Raw genomic sequence first — 21,126 nt, forward strand, 5'->3', positions numbered from 1 at the left:
TAAGGGAAGAGCAATGTCAAGCAGACAGAACTAGAGCCGTAGGAGGTGTGAGAGGCTGTGAGGTGTGACGTTGGCACTGCCTCTCAGATGGCAGCACCTTTACCAACAAGCCCATCCCGGCTCTGCAGTCTCCTCTTCCTTCAGGATGTGTGTGGCAGCGGGTGGTTCTCGGGGGACTGTGTGTGTTGGGGGCACAAGCCTTTGTGGCCGTCTCATACCGCTCGGACTTGGTGGTTGGAAAGCACAGGGCACTGTTTTTCCTTTGGTTGGGAATTCTAGCAATAATCGTGTGGGCCAAATTCCTCTGTTATCTTTATCTCCTGGTTGCAGAACTGCTCCTCCCGTTAGGTGTGATGCCCATTGCATTCCTGTGAGCTAACGCAAATAAGCAGAAAGAGCATCACACAGAGCTGTCCTCAGTGGGTTGATGTGGACATTTTTCCACTGTTTTGGTCCCACATAGAAATATGTTTCCTGGTCCCTTGCAATATGTTTCCCGGTGATCTCACCGCCCAGTGCTGGAGGGCAGCGAGAAGCTACAGTCGAAATGAAACGCTCAGTTGTCTTACCAGAAACGTAGAGCGACCGAGCTCCCTCCCATGGGCCCTTCCAGTAGATGCACGTGAAATCATGTTCGGACACGAGGGCAGCGACGGGCCTGCTGGCCACACACCTGAATCCTGTTTCTAATTATGTCCGGAGCCTGGGATGGGGATTTATCACAGCAAACGCATGTCCCCCTTTCCTGTGGTATAGTAGCCCTGGGCACTCTTCCTTATGTCGTCACGCAGACAGGCACTTTTAAATGAAAAGCACGCTGTGCTAGCCTTCTGAGGCGTTTTGGGCGTTGTGGTATCATTCCTCTTTCTGGGTCTTTATTATTAACTCAGCATTGACACATGCCCCTTTGTCCCCATGGGCCTCAAAGGAAGGTGATGCCACATGCTTGCTGCAATGAGAAAACTGTGATGTTTGTGAGATAGATAACACAGTATTTGGTAGAGCTTCATAGTTTTAGGGTTTACAGTTATTTTAGAGTTAAACTGAATGAATGACGCTTCTATTCTTAAAGCTTAGGAAACTGGCACAGAAATCGTATGATGGAGCCCTCAGAAAAAATCAGAATTTTAAACCCTCTATTTTAGTATCAGAGGAGCCCTGGTGGCTCAATGGTTAAGTGCTCAACTGCTAACCAAAAGGTTGGCAGTTTGAACCAATCCAGTGGCTCCATGGGAGAAAGACTGGTGATCTGCTCCCGTAAAGATTACAGCTAAGAAAACCCTGTGGGGCAGTTCTGTTCTGTCACAGGGGTTGGTGTGAGTCAGAATTGACTTAATGGCACTAACAACAACAACATTCTGGTAGCAAATTAAGGCCGTGTAGCTCCTCAAAAAGGAGATGAGTTTTTCCCCACCTACTCCTTTCTCCCATGATGACGCTAATGATAACAACAGCAGCCACCACCATCAATCCAGCACTTTCCGTGTTCTGCCAGCTTGCGAGTCCTTTGTGGCATTGTTTCATTTAATCACGGCCCAGTAATTTGGCCCAGCCACATCCCCCAAGGTCAGAGGAGTCAGGACTAAAAGCTTCCCAACTTCTGCAGAACAACTTTTACGATGCTGCTGAGTGCAGTTAGTGTAATGAGTTCAGAAGCTACAGGATTTGTTGAAGATACATTGTGTGTTTCAGAGAAGGACAGAGGAGGCATAAACATTGAATGCCTGCATCACACGTGATGATGTCTAGATGGTAGTTTTCAGATGGTGACTTCTAGAGATTTCTATATTAACGTAAGGAACTAAAGCTTAAGTAGATGATTGTTCATTCATTTACTCGGTCACTCGACTGTCCTCAGCAGCCTGCATCCATATGTAGGGGTTGCGTGTGTGCGAGCGGCTTTCTTTCTTTTAGAATCAGCACATGGAAAGTTTCAGCTTTTGAAGTTTTAATGTCTTTAGCTATTTGTGCCCAGTGTAATCCCTGACTTCGCTTTTAGAGAGGCGAAATTATATAAGGAATTTAGTCTTAAACTAGTTTTGGAAAGTCAGAAGGGTTTTAATGTGAGTCTGTTTGTGGGATCAGCAACACATTTGTTGAATTAAATTCTTTTACACAAAACTTTGCTTTATTGAATTGAGTACTTTGAAAGATGTTAACTTTTTAAGGGGTAAGATAGGATTAAGAATATTTTTTTTCTAGTTCAGATAATCAGCAGCTACATGTCCAGATCAGTTTATTTCAGATATGGCTTCTTTTAGGTTTTTGGCTGAGATACTGTAAGTTTCAGTAATATCGATAACTTTTATGCTAGGCGTACATGCTTTAGCTTCTAAGATCTGATAAAACTAATACTGATTCCTCTTGCATTTTGTAAATTATCTATTTTATAAATTATATTTGGAATAGGATTAAATACATATGTGGACTGGTAAAAAGTAAATCCTGTCTTATTCTCCAACATAAACCCCCTAACATAGCCTCGTTTGGGAATTTCTGAAGACTGCAAAGCTGTTTTGCTCCTGATTGAGTATCTCTGCAAGTCCGGGGTGGGCAGACTGTTGGGGGAGGATGGTGCTGGCTCCTGTAGGTGTCCAAGGGCCCTGGGTGTGGAGGACTTGTCTTCAGCCTCAGTGGTCAAGTGGAGCTGTGATGTGATCTCTTTGGATCCCCAGCGTCTGAGCAAGAATGCCAAGGCTCACTGTCACTGGTGGGTGTGCAAAAATCCAGGGCCTGTGGGCCAACGGTGATGGCCAATATGGATTCAGAACCATGGAACCCTGTGGCTGGGCATTAGAGTGCTTCTCTAACATACTGTAGGTAAACCTCAGCACAGCAGGTTGTATGAGGTGGTGGCCGTGGGAGTGTCCCCAGAGCATCCCTGCCATCCCTCAGAAGATGGTCAGCATCGAGCGTAGGAAGTGGAACAGTACCCTTGAGGTTTGCAAAGTACTTTCACTTGGCTGGGCTCCTGGCGACCTACAAAAAACTGCTCACAACCCAGTTCAAATCCATCTCTGGTATTTTGTCTCTACTCATGCCCTTCCATTTTTTGGAGGGAAACACCCCCCAGTCAGCCCTCAATTCTGAATCGCTCTGCACTGGCCTGGCTTGCCGAGTTCTGGCCGTGGCCTCTCTTTTGATGACTCTGGCCTGTGTGCTTTGGGGAGGTGACGGGTCTCATGTCCCTCTCCTAGGCTGTGCGCACGTGCTTCGACGTTCCCATAACTCTTGTCAGAATGTGATACACAGTCAGTGCTGAAAAGGTAATTCCCGAATGATTGCGTGACTCCCTGAGAGGGTGAAACTGTTTCTCTGAAGGGTAAGTCTACACTGTTTTATGTGTGTTCAATGTAGGGATTGTCATCAGTACCAGGGCCATCTGGCAAGTCACATCTATGCTCCAGAAATGCCCTAAACGAAGGAAGGAAGACGTGTTCCAGTTCCTGAGACTGCGGATCCCTTGTGGAGGTTTACTGGCACTCAGTAGCCGTGCTCTGAGTGGGTTTTGTTTTCCTGTGGGGTTCCCTCAGTGCGGTTCCCTCAGGAGCAGAGGAGTGGAGAACGGAGCTGGGTGCTAATGACTCGAGGTTTCTCAGAATCCCACTCTGCTACAGATTTGAGCTGAACAGGCCTCTGTGCCGGTGCAGAGGAGGAAAGGGAGTGGTACATGCTGCAGTTTCTTGCTGTCCTCCTGTCGATTTTGTTCCCGGGGCACATGAGCCTCTGGGCTGCTGTGGGACTGGCCAGGCAGGGTGCCAATGGGGTGGGGGAGACGCGCTTTGTGTGATTGTGGAGGCTCCTCATGCTATCCCTGTGCTTGTCCTGCAAATGTCTGTGCATGGGTGCGGATACCCATGCCAGGTCCTAGCACCGCGCTGAGAGATAGAGCTAGGAGGAGCTTCATGGCTGACCGCCCTGTGGCCAACTGTGACTGTGGATGTGCCCGCTGTGGGCAGGCATGTGCTGGGCTCCCCACACGTGCTCATTCTGTCTTTATGAACAGCTTCCACAGCTTCTCAGAGTCCTGGGGCAGCTCCTTACGTCACCGTGAGCGTGGTGGTGGCCCAACTTAGGTGGCATCACCGCGTCACAGCTGAGATTTAACCCATGGCATCCCTGCCCTTGTGCCTGCCTGCACCCTGGTGGCTTTCTGGTTTCTGCGGTAGAAACAGGCACATGGGAGGCCATGGCCCCTCGGACCCTGGGTACATCACTTCTCGTTGTTGGCTCTTTTGACTTGATAGAAGGATCAAGTCATTTGAAAATGATGAAAGGAAGATCAAAGATCATGAGGTTTAAAAACATAGAAGAAAAACGTCCCCCAGGGAAATTGGACCCGAAGCCAGGCCAAGCCTCAGGTTGAATGCCCACACACTTGGGCAGAACCGGACTCAGGCTATACCAACACCTGGTGGAGGCTGACCCAGACCCACGGGGAGGTGGACTTATCCCCTGCGGGAGACAGATCCATGCCCTGAGGTGGACACAGCCCCACAGCAAGGCAGACCCAGACCCACGGGGAGGTGGACCCACGCCCACATGGCACCCATCTGTGCCGGCTCTCAGAGACCCGGTTATCTGTGCTCCTTCGGGATCCAGTGAATGTGCATGAGCTGTAGGAAGCACTGGGACTCCTGGCACGGTTTCCTGTGAGCAGCCAAGCATCCTCTGACCATTCTGCGTGCGGCCGAGCAGCGAGGAGAAGATGACTATCTGGTTTGAAAGGTGTCAAGCACTGCCTCTCGGTGGGCACTCTGCGGCCAGGGCACAGGTTGCAGGACCCAAAAAGTAAAAACCGAGCCTGCTGATGGCACAAACTGTTAGAGGGATTTAACCTCATCTTCGGGCCTTCTCAGCTGTATTAAGGCAGCAGGTAGGATCTGTGTGGAGCTTTGAACAGCTTTTCCTCTGGTTTAGTTTCTTTCTTGCATTGTACAGCTCACAGTGGACTCTTGGAAAAGGCTCTTTGCGATCCTGATTTCTAACTTTAAAAAATCAGCCTAATGATTCACACTAAGATTTTAAAATACTCGGGAAAGGAAAGTGACTGAGAACAGAAGGATCCGGATCTACCTGCAATATGTTTTTACAAAGGTCTGTGTGGAAGGGATGTTAGCACTTATTTCTCTTACATGCTGTTCTGTGCATGTCTGTGATTAGCCACGAAAAGCAGAAATGGGAACTCCAGTACCTGTGTGTTCCGGAGAGGATAATTTGCAATGAATTTTTAAGTAGATGTCTTGATAGCTGGATGTTGGCTGATTTCATGGGATAATCAAAGTGCTGGTAGAGTTATTGCTCAGTGAGTTTGCGTCCACTGGCCTGTCTGCTGATGACAAGACTCCAAGTGTGGAGGGAGCAGGCTCACTCTCAGACACCTGTGTCCCCCGTTTTGAGATTTCCCAAACTGTGAAGTGCCCATTGGGAGGATGAGGATGACAGCGCACGTCAGCGGCCCCAGACAAAACAGACTTGGTTTCTGCTCAGACTGTTTCTTCAGGGAAAGTGTGTGGGGTGCTTGGAGGTTTGTCACAATGACTGTCTACCTGCCAGTGTGCCGGTTCAGGAGGAGAGAAGATAACGTTACAGCCTTGGGGATTAAAGTTGAACGGGAGATGGCGATCGTTCACATTTACAACTACACCCTTCCACACAAATTAGGGGGATTTATTTGTCAATATTGCTTGGATTCTTGAGCAAAAATGCATTTGTATATGATGAGAAGGGTCTGCATCTTAATAGATGCTTCTAAAATATCCTCTGGAAGCCAGGATTTGACATGCAGGTATGAAGTTGGCTTTTGATAGATTGTTCTAAAAGGCTATGGTTTGAATATGGTTTTTCTTTTCTCCTCAGAGGTTTTCACATGTAATAAAATCTCCTCAGTTCCATCTGCACTTGGCTGTGTTTCTGAAGCATTTCGGCTGCAAGGACTCTGTAGAGAGAGAGAGTGTGATGCTTCGATTGTGGCTATGCACCTTGCAGTCCCCGTGTTGGGGCAGCCTCATCCCTGAGACTGACTGCCTAGTGGTTTGACCCTATAGGACCTAGTGTCCCCAGCCCCTCAGTGTGTTGAAGAGGCACTGCTGTTTCATTAGAAGGAATTGTTTCTCACTGGCAACAGGGAATCACACATCCCTGCAGTGACGTGATTATGCTGCATGTTTTTAGTAACAGTTGGGTGCCTTGGTCACTGCTGACTGGCACTACCTTCCAGTTCTTTTAGGTGTTGCACAGGTAGCATGCAGATCTTAATGGGCCATCTTCAGCGTTAGATGGCTCACCCCAGGGCACCAGGACAACACGTAGCCTAGGGGGCCAAGGCTGATCTACAGGAACCTGAGCTGGGCTAGGGGCCTGATTCAGTCCTTTCTACACAGTGTGGACGTGCTGAGTGTGCTTCGAAAGACCCATGTTTGCCCTTGCAGTGACTGTCACTCGGCCATAAAGAGATGATGTTTTGGTGCACAGTATGACATGGATGGACACTGAAGACACCGTGCTGAGTAAAGATGCCAGACACAAAAGGACAGATGCTGTATGATCCCGTTTACATGAAACGTCCAGCACAGGCAAATCTGTGGCAACAGAAGTAGATTCATGGTTTGCTTGAGGGGTACTGAGCTTCTGTTTGGGGTGGTGAAAAAGTTTGAAAGTGGAGAGTGGTGATGGTTGCACAGCCTGGTGGATGTAATTAATGCCACTGAACTGTAAACAGAAAAATGGTTAAGAAGGCAAATCTTTTGTTACATATCTTTTACCACAATAAAAACGACAACAATAATTTTTTAAAAGAGCTGTGCCCCCAGCAGCAATACCCTGCATTGTGATGACACCGTGCTTGTGCCTGAACAGGACTCCACGGCCAGGCAGCCTGGGAACATCCCTCCCTGCAGCCTCAATGAGCTAATCATCTTGTGGGAGGTAGAGTGCATGGATCAGCCTTACTCATGGAGGGAGAAACCAAGCCACAGGGAATGTAAAAGAAGAAGCTGGAGGGCCCCAGACTCCTGTTGTGGATAGAGTGTGACACCGTCCTTGGGAAGTTTGGGGCCCCAATGCAGACAGGCCAGGGGTCCAGGCCTGGCTCCGCCTTCCACCTGGACTGTGTCCTCACCTGTGGGGTGGGGCCACAGTTCACACCTCTGGGTGAGAGAGCCTCGTCAGCGTAGGTAGCGCCCTGCTGTATGGCACGCTCAGTGATGCTCAGTGACTGGTGGGCTGAATGAGAGTACGGGCAATGAGAAGCCTGTGGGAAGATACTTTCGTGGGAAGGGAGGGGGGCAGTGGTTCATAGCAGGAATGCGTGTACAGAGAGGAGGGGCATGCAGTCAGTTCGCACCTGTGTCCTAACCCACAGCAGAGTGACTGGGCAGCAGGTCCAGCATGGAGGGACTCAGCCACAGCGTGGGTCTGTCCACCGCAGTCTCTGCCCAGATACGTTATGAGGACAAAGGACACGCTCTGTCACACAGACATCACACTGCAAAGACTCTATTAGCGGTGCTAAGCAATACTTGTTAGGGTTCTGAGTTCCTTTAGTTCTTAGGGAGCAATACATTCTCGTTTTGACACATTCCTGTTGATTATTTGAGAAACAACCATATTTATCGTAGCTAAGAGTATTACGTCATGAACCCCTGGTGTTTTCTTTAAACCTGTGTTTGCAAAAAGCACTCACACTCATTTAATGAACATCCATACTTCTCTCTGAGTCCTATATTCAGACAGTTTAAGTGTGAACTTTGAGAGTTCAGCAAGGCAAGAGTTGAACATCAGTCACTCTGCTTGTGGAAAGTGAATTACTGGAAATCTCCCCACAATTGAACCGTCTGTTTCATGACTCATTTGTGCCTCATCCTACATCAACATGCACTTGGTAAATTTCTAGTTTTTCTAAGTAATTCGTGGTAGTGTAGCCTGCAGTTCCCATTGCTGAAACTTCATCCTCAGTGGCCTGTGGATGTGGTCAAAGAATCCGTTTGGGGGCATAGACAAGTGTTTGCAGTGCCTTGGCATCTGCCACGTGTGCAAACGTGAAGATGGAGGTAGGGCAGACGGACTGCCCATGGCTCCCCTCCCTGAAGTTCTCCCTTCAGTGCACATAGTCTCCATCCATCCATTTGTCCGTCTGCCCATCCATCCATCCGTCCATCCATCGGTCCACCCATCCATCCATCCATTTGTCCATTCATCCAGTTATTCACTCATTCACTTATTCATTCATCCATTTGCTCTTTCATTCATTCACTGGTTCACTCATTCACTTGCTCATCACTCAGCCATTCACTTACTCACTCCTTTCCTCACTCCCTCATTCATTCATTTGATGAATGTCTATGGTTTACGGAGTACTTGTTACTTGACCTCTGTTCTAAGAGCAGACACTAGGAGAAAGGCAGCTGCCCCTCTTGTCCAGGCAATCCCAATCCCTGAGGACAGAGGAACCAAGTGGAAACAGCACAGTCATTTAGATGTTGGGTTTTTCCAGCGGGGATGAGCTCTAGTAGGTGAGGAGTCCTCCCAAAAGTAAAATGTCTTTTTCTCCTGAATCTGGGTTTCTAGACAAGAGCTCCTTTCCATTGAATTCTCTGAAGTGTTTAGAAGATTCTAGGATACCTTTTCTCCCTTCTCTGTCATTAGGACAGTCTTGTTGAGGAGGAAGGCTTGTCATTGTCTTCCAGAGAGCAGAGAAGTCATGTTGGTGAGCGTCCCTAGGAGAAGAATCTGCGGAGGCTTACACTGGGTGTGCTGGTAGGGTGAGAACCCTGAGGGGCAGGGGCCCTGATCAGAGTGACCATCAGGGTCCTGGACCCTGGGCCCTGATCAGAATGACCATCAGGGTCCTGGACCCTGGGCCCTGATCAGAGTGACCATCAGGGTCCTGCATCCCAGGCCCTGGTCTGAGCACCAGCAGAGTAATGCAGTGTGGCCATGGGCGGCTCCACCTGCCCTTCTGCAGGCTCTGGGCAGCCGTCCCAGGAAAGCTGACCTCTCCTGGGTGGGAAGAACTTTCTCATGGCCCAGAGTCTCAGGGGCTCCACTGAACTTGGGTGAGTCTGCGGGAGGGTTGCTGGGTGGTCCAGGTGGCTCTGAGGCTCTGTGGATGGAGCCTCTGTGTCTCACTGGAGGCACTGCTTGAAATGGGGAGGAGAATGGATGTGGACTCAGGACCTGCATGGGAAACCTTTCTTTTTACTAATTAGGAAAAAAAAACCCAGTTAAACAATCAAGAGGACTTTGGCTGCAGAGCCTGAGAAAATGTATTACTATCTGACTTTGAACATACTGTTTTCCTTTAAGCCTGATTATCTTCCCTCAGGTGGATTATAGTTCTGCCAGATTCAGAGTTTGTAGCTTCATCTACTTTAGAATCACAGGAGTTGTAAACAACCTTTACAGCTTTCATCTCAGTGATAAGTAATACACACAGGTTTTAACTCTTAAAAAATTCAGAATTGAGGATTTTGCCCAAACCATTTAAATGCAAGAACTGCCTCCCTGTGGTTTCCTACCACATCAAGAAACTCATACCCCAAGGAGTTACTTATCCTGAGATCCTTGGATTTAGTTAAGTAGGTGATGTGACTTATCATGAGAGTTAGTTTTTAGATGTAAGATACGGATGGCCTTTCTCAGGAGCTGGGGTTTTAGAAGGCCCTCAGGCATTCTCTGGCTCAAACCAATTTACCAGAGTGGGGACTGTACTTCAGAAGGTCATAAAGCAAGTGACAAGGGCAAGACTAGAGGTTAAACTTGAAGTTTAAAAAAAAAAAAGCTTTTTTTTCCCCTCTGTTATACAAGTAATATCCTTCACTGTAGAATATTTTTTCGCATGTAGGTTAACAAGAAAAAGGAATCATAACAATACTGCCTAGAGTATCACAGTTAGCATTTTAGTACACGTTCTTCAAAACTTTTGAAAATTTTATTTTGGTCTTTTACTTTTTTATTACAGAAGGTTTTAAAGACACACAGAATTAGAGAGACTAGGACCATGGACCCCACACCTGTCACCTGCTTTGACGATTACCAACTCACAGCTCAGCTTGCTTCATCTGAACCGTCTGGATTATTTTGAAGCAAACCCCAGACATTATACAATTTGTTTTCAGAATAATATTTTACTATGTTTCTGGTGAAGGTTTACACCGCAGTTTAGGTTCCCATTCAATTTCTATACAAGTTGTTCAGTGACATGGTTACATTCATCACAGTGTGTGAACGTTCTCATTATTTCCGTTCTGGTTGTTCCGTTTCCGTTAAGCTAGTTTCCCTGCCCCCTTACTTTGTCATCTTTGTTTTAAAGTAATTATTGACCATTTGGTCTCATACAGATGATTTTTTAAAGGAGTACAGTACTTATGGGTGATATTCATTATTTTATGAGCTAATCTGTTATTTAACTACAAGGTGACATCTGGGGTTAGTTTCATTTCAAGGTTTGAAGAGTATCTCAGGGCAGTAGTCTCAGGGAGTCTTCCAGTCTCAACTAGTCCAGTAGGTCTGTTTTTTTTTTTAGGAATTTGAAGTTCTATTCATTTTTCTCCCATTCTATCAGGGTCCATCTACTGTGGCCCCAATTAGAATGGTTGGTAGTGGTAATCGGGTACCGTCTGGTTCTTCTGGCCTAAGGGTAGATGAGGCCATGGTTCGTGTAGACTGTCCTGTAGACTAGTTTCTTCTCTGAGACTTTGGTTTCCTTCTTTGTCATTTGCTCTGGATGAGTGGAGACCAATGGTTGTATCTTAGATGGCTGCTCACAAGCTTTTAAGACCTCAGACACTAGTCACTAAACTAGGATGTAGAACATAACTTTATAAACTGTATTATGCCAGTTGACCAGGTTGTTCCGTAAGACTATAGTCCTGATCCTTCAAACCCAGAAAACCAAACCTGCGAGGTGTTTGGTGATGTCTAAGAAATACCTGTAACTGTGCTCCCCATGTGCTTTATTACATCTGTGAATATATGTGCGTACAGTCACATAGAGCTATATACATATGCATATACATATATATACACACATATATACTCTCATATACATACCTGTACACATAGATGCCTACATATGTACGTATACACCCGCACATATATTTTTTGGTTGTTTCAAAATTACATATGCCATAGTGATTACCAACAGGTCCTTTTTTCTTGTGTATGTCTCAGTGACATCTAATTTTGACTCTTTTTGTTAAACTTTTGTCCTTTTAAGGGACAAGAGACCATGAAGCAAAGTTATAGAAAAAGCAGGGCCTCTGGAGTCAGCTATGATGGTTTTGTTATTTCCTTGCTGTATAATCTCGGGTGAATGGCATGCCCTGTGGAGCCTCAGTCTCCTCCTTTGTAGAATGGGGCTATTCTATGTAACTCCAGTGCCATGAGGAGAACATGAGGCTCATGGGGCTCTTAGGACAGGATGTGGCAGGCATATCACACATACTTGGTGTGTGTAAGCTCCATTCCCATTCCCTGGGCTAGTGCAGAAATAATAAACAAAACTTCCAGTTCTTCCGGTTTATGCTTGACAGGTATCATACCTGCTCATGTTGATCTCTGAGTTGTAGCTAATTCTGTTCTCATTGCTCAGGGTGGTCAGGTGCTTTCATTCATCTCTCTCTGGTCACAGAATTTAGACCTGAGGACCTCTGAAAATCCTGCCCCTGGCCCTGCCATTCTGTAAGGGGCCAGCTAGGTCCCAGATGGCGAGGTTACTTGTCTGGTGCACCCTCGCCCCCACGGCTAGTTAATGGGAGACAGAAGGTGAGAGCCAGGCTTCCTGATTCCTGAACCAGGGCTCGGACCACTTTGATTTTAGAAAGGTCTTCAGTTAGTTCTGGAATCTATCTTATTAACCAAAACAAAAAACCAAACCCGTTGCCATTGAGTCCGTTTCAACCCACAGCAGCCCTATAGGACAGAGTAGCACTGCCCCATAGGTTTCCAAGGAGCGACTGGTAGATTCACACTACCGACCTTTAGTTAGCAGCGAAGCTCTTAACCACTGTGCCACCAGGTCTCCTGTCTATCTGTCTTATTAGGGAGGTTAAATAATTTATGTAAGCATATCATGAAGGAAGAAATATTTTAAGATGGTGCTTGGAAAATGTTTCCTTCTTATTTGGAACCTCATCCTGAAGATGAGACCTCAGCCTTACATCATCATGAAATAGCTGCTGGCTTTTACCAAGACTTTTAAATTGCTGTGTCAGGACATTCTTCTTAAAGTGATGGAAATGTTAAATGTAAGATGGTGAAGGATGGACTGCTAATCATGGCCCCCAAAGTAATAGCGTCTGGGACTTGTGGTTGGGAGACTGGCTGAGGGCTAACCTTTCACGCTGCTCTGTGTCCCCTCCAGCCCGTCCCTGCCTGCCCTCGACTGGCAGCTGCCGCCTCACTCAGGACCGTACGAGCTTCGGATTGAAGTGCAGCCCAAGTCCCACCACAGGGCCCACTATGAGACGGAAGGGAGCCGGGGGGCCGTGAAGGCATCAGCTGGAGGACACCCCATCGTGCAGGTACCCAGAGCTACAGCGCGGGGTTCCAACATGCCACACTGGTGCGAGTCGGTGCTCTCTTGATCCAAAAGTCAGCTTTGGGGCAGCAGCTCACAGTGGTTTGCTTTTCTGTCGGTTAAATTATCTCCCAACCAATGGAGCAGAACGGTGCATGTGTGTACATGTATGTATGTATTTTAAGTCCTAGCTTCTCCACCACACATATACTGACTAGAGTGAGAATACTATAGAGTTCCTACTTCTGTATCCTGTTGATCATCTATAGTTGTGGAACCTCAGACTTCATTTAGAAACAGGAACGTTTTTTCCATGAAGCTGTGCTTCAGCAGACCGGATCTGGTAGATGATCAGAGAGCCTGGGCCTGGTCAGGAGGAATAACTAGATAGCGTTGGCCACCAAGTCTGTATCAGCAACATGGTTCTAAAAGACTGTTACCAGCTGCCATCGAGTGGACCCCGACTCATGGCAACTCGTGTGTCAGAGTAGAGCTGTGGTCCAAAGGGTTTTCATGGCTATGACCTTTCGGAAGCAGATCGCTAGACATTTCTTCTGAGGTACCTCTGGGTAGACTTGAACCTCCAACCTTTCGACAAGCACAAGCACATTAACCATTTGTGCCACCCAGGCAGCCGAATGACTGTTACTTGTTTGTAGTTATTGGCTGGCTACTCAAGTGCACCCAGGAGATGCTCTCATTCTTCGGTCTGGAGAGACATTGACCTTTTATCCCATGTCCTTCCTGAGCAGTAGTCTTTGATTCAGAAAAGACAGGGCAGAGAGGAAAACGGAGAATTGAAGAGAGACTGCCTGGCTGCGCAGGTGCCGTGGGTCATCTGGGGACTCCAACCCCTCAGACGGTGGCCGTGGGGATGGGGTGGGGGTGGAGGGCTCTGACCACACTTCCCAGGTGTCCCCCCCTCCCAGGTGTCCCCACCTGCCAGGACACTGGACCTGCATATTTTCTGGTTTCCAGGGTCTCCTGGAAGGGGAGAACTTAAAATGAAAATAAATATGATCTTGCAATCAAAAGGTTTTATTTTTGAGGAGCTCTTCTTCTATAATGAGTCTTTTAGAAGTAAATGTTAAGGTTCGTCAGAACCAAGGAGAGAAATGTGTAATTTCGTTGGTCACGTTTTGCTTACTCTCCTAAAAACTTCAGCTGGGAAAGCCAGAGGTAAACTTTGCCTCTAACAACCGTTCCTCAGATTTCTAATCCACTTTCCTCAGATTTGTGTCCTGCCTCTCATGTGTCACAGGGAGGGACCACTGGGGGCCCAGTGGCGGCACGCAGCAGCACCCACACAGGGAAGGGGTGTCATAGGGTCAGAGCCATGCTGCTCAGGCCTGCAGCTGTGCAAGGCTGGCCGTACTCTGTGGACATCCAGGGCAGGCTCAGGCCCGCAGTGGCGAATGTGCCACCATTTCCTCGCCTAAAGAACACCTGGGAAACAACACAGTCCACCTGGCTTTAGAGCTAGAACACTCCTCCAAGGATTGCGTGAGAGGGATGGGGAGTGCCCACTGTCCCACGCTTTGATGTTCCCTTCTGTGGCCAGGAGCATAAATGAGAAAACCCCAGACTGGTTGTTCTGTGGGCAGTGGCGTTTCCATCTGTCATTTGTTTTACCTTATAGCTTTACATCTCCCCTCCCTCGCCATCCTCAAGGTGACTATTGTGACTGCAGCCATGTTAGGGATGAGTTTGATCATTTGCCATGGGGCTCCACACCCGCAGCATTTATAGACTGTTTCTCCCAACGCACCCCCACTGGCACCCCACAACTGGCACCCAGCCCTGTTATTTAGAAAGTGAGGTGAGCCAGAAGGGCTCTCAGCACGGCACAGCATACTTTCATTTTAACCCATTTAGATAAATAAAAAGGCTGCAAGGCAGGGGGCCCCAGGGACAAAGGCTGTTTGTCAAGGCCCAAATCAGAGACGTGGAGGTGGCAGGGGACGAGCGGAGAGCAAAGCACTTTAGCGAATATTTGCAAGCGATGTTAAGGTGGTATTTGTGGCTGCACACTTGAGGGCAATTAATACCTACTTTGTTAGCTATTGTGGATGGAGGCACAGGAGCGCACAGTGGCGATGGGCGTTTTAAGTTTTCACCTTCCCAGGTGGGAAAGGTCAGATAATGCTAGTGTTTAGTGGGCTAACTAACTGCAGGTGTTTGCCTCCCCTTTTGTGTATGGCTTTCACAGAATGAACGTACTTTGTTGCTTGTTGTTGGAAGATATTAAAAAGGAAAGGAAATAGACTGTTAGAGAAGGGGAGACGAAAATAAAGCGGTAGGGAAGTAATGGCTGAGTGCACAGCACTTAGTGTGAATCATGTCGGTGGGGGGCTGAGGCCTCAGAGGAGGGGGCCACAGGGATGTCCAACACCTTCTATCACAGAAATGCAAATGCTAGTGCTGGACTCAAAGCTGTCTCTTGTTGGTATTTAACTGAGGAGTGGAAATAGTATCACTGCAGTCTTTAAGGTAGAAACTGAGGCACAGTGAACGTGAACGTTGTCTTTAGGTGCCATTGGGTTGGCTCCGATCTTGGCAACCCAGTGTACAACAGGACGAAATGTTGCCGGGTCCTGCACTGTCTTTACAATAGTTGGCATGCCATTGTTGTGGCCACTGTGTATTCTGAGTTCCTTCCAACCTAGGGGGCTCATCTTTCAGCATGATATCGGGTAATCTTCTATTGTGATCCATAGGGTTTTCACTTGCTGCTTTTCAGAAGTAGATTGCCAGGCCTTTCTTCCTAGTCTGTCTTAGTCTGGAATCTCCACTGAAACCTATCCATCGTGGGTGACCCCGCTGGTATGTGAAATACTGGTGGCAGAACTTCCAGGATCACAGCAACACGCAAGCCACCACAGTATGACAGATTGACAGATGGGTGGTGGTGAGCGTGACTAGACCTTGAGTTTTCCAGGAATCCTTAAAATGTATTTGTTTCCACCCATCTTCTGGTAGCCATTAGTCAGTGGTGTTGTGAGTGCACGGGGATTGGCAGGCTCTGGAGCATTCCTGATTCCATTTCCCTGCAAGCTCATTATAGAATCTGGTTTCCATTTCCATGATCCAAGTATCCTGGGCATGGGGTGGCATTAATCAGTCAATATAGACAATGTATACATAATTGAAACAGTCTGGAGGCATTTTGAAATTTGAAGCAGTAATTTAATATATCTAAAAAATGTATCCTCAACAATTCAAAATAAGTTGTATGTGTTGGTGGAAGGCAGTGGCATGGGAGATGGTGGTTCTGTATTTAAACTGAATAGATGGCCCCCTATGATTTAAATAAGAGAAAGTGGTCCCCTGGGTAGGAAACGTCAGATCTCAGCACTCATCTGTAAGATGTTAGTCATTTAAAGAATTTTCTGATGACTCTATCGCAAAGCGAATTACGTATTCTCAAGTGTGAGGGAAGCGATTAAAAAGAGGTTTAGGGGGGCTGGCTTCCTTTTTTCAGTGGGTGGACCACAAATTGGATAAAAATAGAATTTGCACATAATCATAAAACAAATGAAAATAGAAAACTCTCGGTAGTTGTCAAAACTTAGTAACCACAAAGTTTTATTCTGTGCTGTTGTTTTTACATACCCCTCAGCCTGGCAACCTCCACCCCAACCTCCCCTCACTCTTCAAAAATGGCTGCATGTCATAGTAGCCTTTGAAGATGCTGGCATGTTGGGGATGGTCAGCTCCAAGCACTATGGTGTGGTCAGTTGGTCAGTGTTGGCCTTGTTTCTTTCTCTTTTGCTCTTCAGAGCCGCCACTTCGCACTAGAGTGCTAAAGCCACCTCACAGCGGGGCCATGTGTCTTCATTTGATAGAGAAATGCTGTTCTCTTTAGTAGACCAGCTAACCCACTTCCCTCAACCTTCCATACCAGGGCCGGTAGCTGTGGACGACTCATAGCAACCTGTGTGTGTCAGAGGAGGACAGTGTAAGAACTGTGTCAGGAGGCTTGTGTCAGGAGGCCTGTGTGTCAGGAAGCCTGTGTGTAAAGAGCACTGTCAGGCAGACTGTGCGTGAGGAGGACTGAATGTAAGGAGGCCTCTGTGTGAGGAGGACTGTGTGTGAGGAGGCCTCTGTGTGAGGAGGACTGTGTGTGAGGAGGCCCATCAGGAGGACTGTGTGTGAGGAGGACTGAGTGTCAGGAGGCCTGTGTGAGAAGGCCTGTGTGAGGAGGCCTGTGTCAGGAGGCCTGTGTATCAGGAGGCCTGAGTGTGAGAAGGCCGGTGTCAGGAGGCCTGTGTATCAGGAGGCCTGTGTGTGAGGAGGATTATGTCAGGAGGCCTGTGTGTGAGGAGGACTGAGTGTGAGGAGGCCTGTGTATCAGGAGGCCTGAGTGTGAGGAGGCCGGTGTCAGGAGGCCTGTGTGTGAAGAGGATTATGTCAGGAGGTCTGTGTGTAAGGAGGACTGAGTGTGAGGAGGACTGTGTATGGAAGCCTGTGTGTGAGGAGGACTGTGTATGAGGAGGCCTGTATATGAGGAGAACTGTGTGTGAGGAGGCTTGTGTCAGGAGGACTGTGTCGCCATCACCTAAGACCTCCCTTGTGGTAGGAGTGAGGTGGGAGGCGCAGGCTCATCCTCAACGGTGGCACGAGGGCCTTGGCCTCCGCAGCTCACACCTTGCTCCCACCTTGCTGCGTGTCCTGGACTCAGAAATCCCGCACTGCTGGTCCCCACAGGCGGTCCCCTGGCGGGTCTCCACAGGTAGTCCTCCAGTGATTCTCCAGTCACCCTTTCAGATCTTGTTTGCCCCCTGGCTGCAGATTTGGCCCGAGGATGAGGGCCTCTGTAGGGTCACAGCATGGTGCCAGCACCAGTCAGACTTGGCTTCCCTCTGCCTTCACCCCCTCCTGCCCTTCCAGACCCCAGCCATGCTCCCTGCTCCCTCGACAGTGTGGACTTCATCTGGGGGTGGACCCAGAGCTCCGAGCTGATTCCTGCAGCTTTTCATCAGAACGTTCTGGGAGGAGAGGTTTCCTCTGCCAGTGCTCTCCAGACCCCTCCTCTCTCTGCTGTTGAGTGTGTCTCATACTGCCAGTGCCCTTCCCGGGCTGGAGGGAAGGTGTATCCCAGTGCAGTATCTTCATTAATAATCACAGAGTCATGTCCCAGGAGACCTGAGAGTCCTGATGTTGTTGTTGTGGTCAGCTGTCATTGAGTTGGCCCTAACTCATGACAACCCCATGAACAATGGAACAGAATGCTGCCTGGTCCCCTGCCATCCCCATAATCAGTTGTGGATCGGACCATTGTGATCCATAGGATTTTCACTGGCTGATTTTTGGAAATGATCACCAGGCCTTTCTTCCAGTCCCTCTTAGTCTAGAAGCCTCACTAAAACCTGCTCAGCATCAAAGCAACATGCAAGCCTCCACTGACAGACAGGTGGTGGGTGCACTGGTCGGGAATCGAACTCAGGTCTCCTGCGTGGAAGGGGAGAATTCTACCACTGCACCACCACTGCCCCCAAGAACTCTAATTTAACCTCCTGTTCAGACGAGGGGCCACAGCTCAGAGAGGCCAGTAGTTTGCCAGAGCCCCACGGTGCTGTGCGTCTCACTTTCCTTTTATATTTTTCAGAGCACGTCCTTTTCTCTTTTTTGTCTTCATCTGCCTTTGTCCATAGGCAGCTTCAGGACTGGTCCCTGACTCCTGCACACCTCTGTGCATTTCTGATAGCTGCCCTGCTTGCGCGTCTGTATTTGCTCACTAGGGAATAAACTCCACTAGGCCGTAGTAACAGGCATCCTGGAAAAACTGTGTTTGGAAGCGTGTTGGGCCTCCCCCAGCCCTTCTCCTCTCCATCTCTCTGGGTCGCCCCTCTATGACCTTGTAGATACACATGGAACTTTGTGGGACCTGTAGCCTGATCTCTGACCCTGTGGTCAAAGAATTAGGCTCTCTTTACCAAGTTGCCAAAACAACCTGTTCGATAGCATCTAGACCATCACAGGTATTCTGGGCTTATGTGAATAATTAATAGGTAACCGAGATGTGAAACACAACTGAAGTCCCTCTATTTATTTGTAAATTCCTCAATCACGTTTTAAGTTGGTAATGTGTATTATTGTTCATTTGTTCGCTCACAAATCGTGGATTGACCAGTATAGTCCTTGCCCAGCAGATGCTGGGACTGAGTTGGCCAGGAGTAAGTGATGGGTTGATTCTGGTCTTAGAAGCTGGGCCTGGAGACAGCCAAAGGGTTGGGCCAGGGTTTGCCTCTAGGCAGGGCAGGGAGGCAGGGGAGGGGCTGGCACTGCCATTGCCAGTCCAGCTGGTCTCTTGTTGGGTCCTTGGTTCTCCAGATTAACCTTTTGCCGCTTAGACCTTTAGCAAGTATTATTGTCTGTTGTATGAAAAATTTGACAGCCGAAGACTAAGGAGTGAAAAACACCAGGAAATAACTCTCTTTTTCTAGGTTGCTGAAATTGGCATTTCAAATAGAGCTATTGTTATCCTCGCGCTTTTTATCCTGTGCTGGGACGCTCCTCCCAAGAGCTGCGGGGGTTCATGGAGCATTAGCTGTCGTTAGAAGTTCCTCAGAGGCATCTTACTGCTGCGGACGGATGACAGGCTGCTCGGCAGCTTTAGTGTCTGCAGCGGGTTGTATGGTAACCGCTGCTTGGTTCCATGTTCCTTGTGATTCCTTGTACATCTGCGTCCCTTTCTCCCCTGGGATGCTCCATCAGGCCGACTCAACCACACTGGAGAGTCGGGGTCCTCACCAAAGCCAGTGCAGTGGTAATTCCAAAGTGGATGATGGTTCGATGGCGAGCAACCTAGTCACCACAGGAAGCTGGGACACAGCAGGGGTCTACTGATGGGGAGACGCTGTGGACCCACATGCTGGGATGGAGTATGGTGGGCTGAATGCAAGTCTGACCCAAACTAGTGAGCTGGTGGTCCCACTGCTGAGCTGTCCAGCCCACATGCACAGGGGATTAACCTTTTATGAGCTGCCCAGTAACAAGGCCTCTGCCTCCGTTCCTGCTGTGGAATTTCAGGGTGATGATTGTGACCTTCCCTGTTTGGCCAAGAACACAAACAAAAGGTTCGTATAACATGCGCCTGCTGTCTCCACCTCGGCGAGGTCCGTCTCGCCAGCCGACCTCCCCAGAGGCCACACAGAGGACCCAGGAAGGCAGCCCAATGGGGTGGGGGTGAGAGGCTCACCGCTGGGAGAGGGTCTGAGGCCAAGCAGCCTGTCCAGGAGTGGGCGATGCTGGATGTCACTGTGACCTCATGCTTCCCAGAGACCCTCAGCCCGGATGTCTCCCCCACTTGCCTGCCCACCAGGGGCCACGAGGTGAGCAGTCACCTCAACCAGGCGTGCAGGACATACCTTTGGCACATGCACGAGGCCCCTACCCCACATGCAGATGTGTTGGAGCCTCGTACCCATCCAGTGGCCTCTCGGCACCCCTGGTGCACTGTCTTGGGTCCCACAGGAACCCAGTGGGCTGCCCAGCACTCATGCAGACTCTGGTGGGAGTGTCTCAAGTGGGGACGGGGGCTAGGTCTCGGAGACTGGATGCTGGAGGTCGGACGCCAGGGGCTGCGGGCTGGGGGCCGGTGACTGGGGGCTGGCTGTGTCACCCTCGTCTCCAGTTTCCTCCCACTTCTCATTGGGGTGACTGGCAGCACCAAGTTTCTGGAAGTTTCCAGGGTTATCTGAGCTGCACTTGTGGCTGTCCTGTGTGTCACGTGTAGTTGCCCAAGTGGCTTACGAGAGTCGCCGGACCCTCTTTGCCCCACTCCTGATTGTTTATTTTCCTCAGGATCGTGGGGCTTCTCAGCGTGCCTTTAATTAGAAACGCTCAGCTAGTGTTTTCGTGCGTTGTCCATCAAGATGCCATGGCTTCTCTCCTCTGGACACGTCTGCGCAAGTCTGTGGTGCTCTCCGTTTACTGTGTCTCAGGACACTCCCTGTGCAGGGCTGGCTGGCGTTCACGTCGTTGAGAACTGTCCCGTGAGCATTGCCCTGTTGGCTCTTTGGATAAAGTCTCTTTAGGGGTTGGGGGCGCTGGGAAGCATGGCCCCATGTCAGCAGCAAGGTTTGAAGGGGCCTTTGGGACTGCAGGCTGAGGCAGTGGCCTGGCCTGGTGGTCTGACCCAGTGTGGGTGTGTCCCTGGTGGGGGTCTCTGATGTGCACGCTGATAGCACCGCCTCCCAGCGCACTGCTCTGAATCCTCACCCTGCAAACACCTTCTGAGACACTGGGACCTGCCTGTGCACTGACAAACAGGAAGCAGTAAAATGTGTAGAATCGCAGAGAGCGCTGTCCAGGTTATGTTTTCCAGCTCAGGGTTTTCTTTCTCTCTTTTCTCTGCCCCTCCTACCCCTCAGGTGTAGCAAGAGTCAGCCTGTTAAACCACCTCCGTCCATCAGTGTGCAGAGACACGTAGACACGCGGTGTGTACTCGTATGTCACTGCCTTGTAAGGAGAGGGCGGTTCTACCCACTGCCTTGTTTTTGGAGGACTTTCAGACAGACCTTTGCCGTTTACACGTCCTGTCAGCCGCCCTGCAAGGAGAAGCTTCGAGCTCCTTCTCTGGGTTTTTGTTGTTGTTAGCTGCT

General features: G+C 48.9%; 1 protein-coding gene across 3 annotated transcripts in view; it reads left to right on the top strand.

Annotated features, from left to right (window-relative positions):
* Nucleotides 1–21,126, top strand: part of NFATC1 (nuclear factor of activated T cells 1) — a 116,617-nt gene that overhangs the window by 13,112 nt on the left and 82,379 nt on the right. For all 3 annotated transcript variants that reach the window (XM_012558599.2, XM_023741217.1, XM_023741218.1), the window contains exon 3: nucleotides 12,365–12,524. In XM_012558599.2, the coding sequence (XP_012414053.2) occupies nucleotides 12,365–12,524 (160 nt within the window). The remainder of the gene's footprint in view (nucleotides 1–12,364; nucleotides 12,525–21,126) is intronic.

This window comes from Trichechus manatus, unplaced genomic scaffold (assembly GCF_000243295.1).
Source record: "Trichechus manatus latirostris isolate Lorelei unplaced genomic scaffold, TriManLat1.0 scaffold00176, whole genome shotgun sequence".
Classification (NCBI taxonomy): Eukaryota; Metazoa; Chordata; class Mammalia; order Sirenia; family Trichechidae; genus Trichechus; species Trichechus manatus.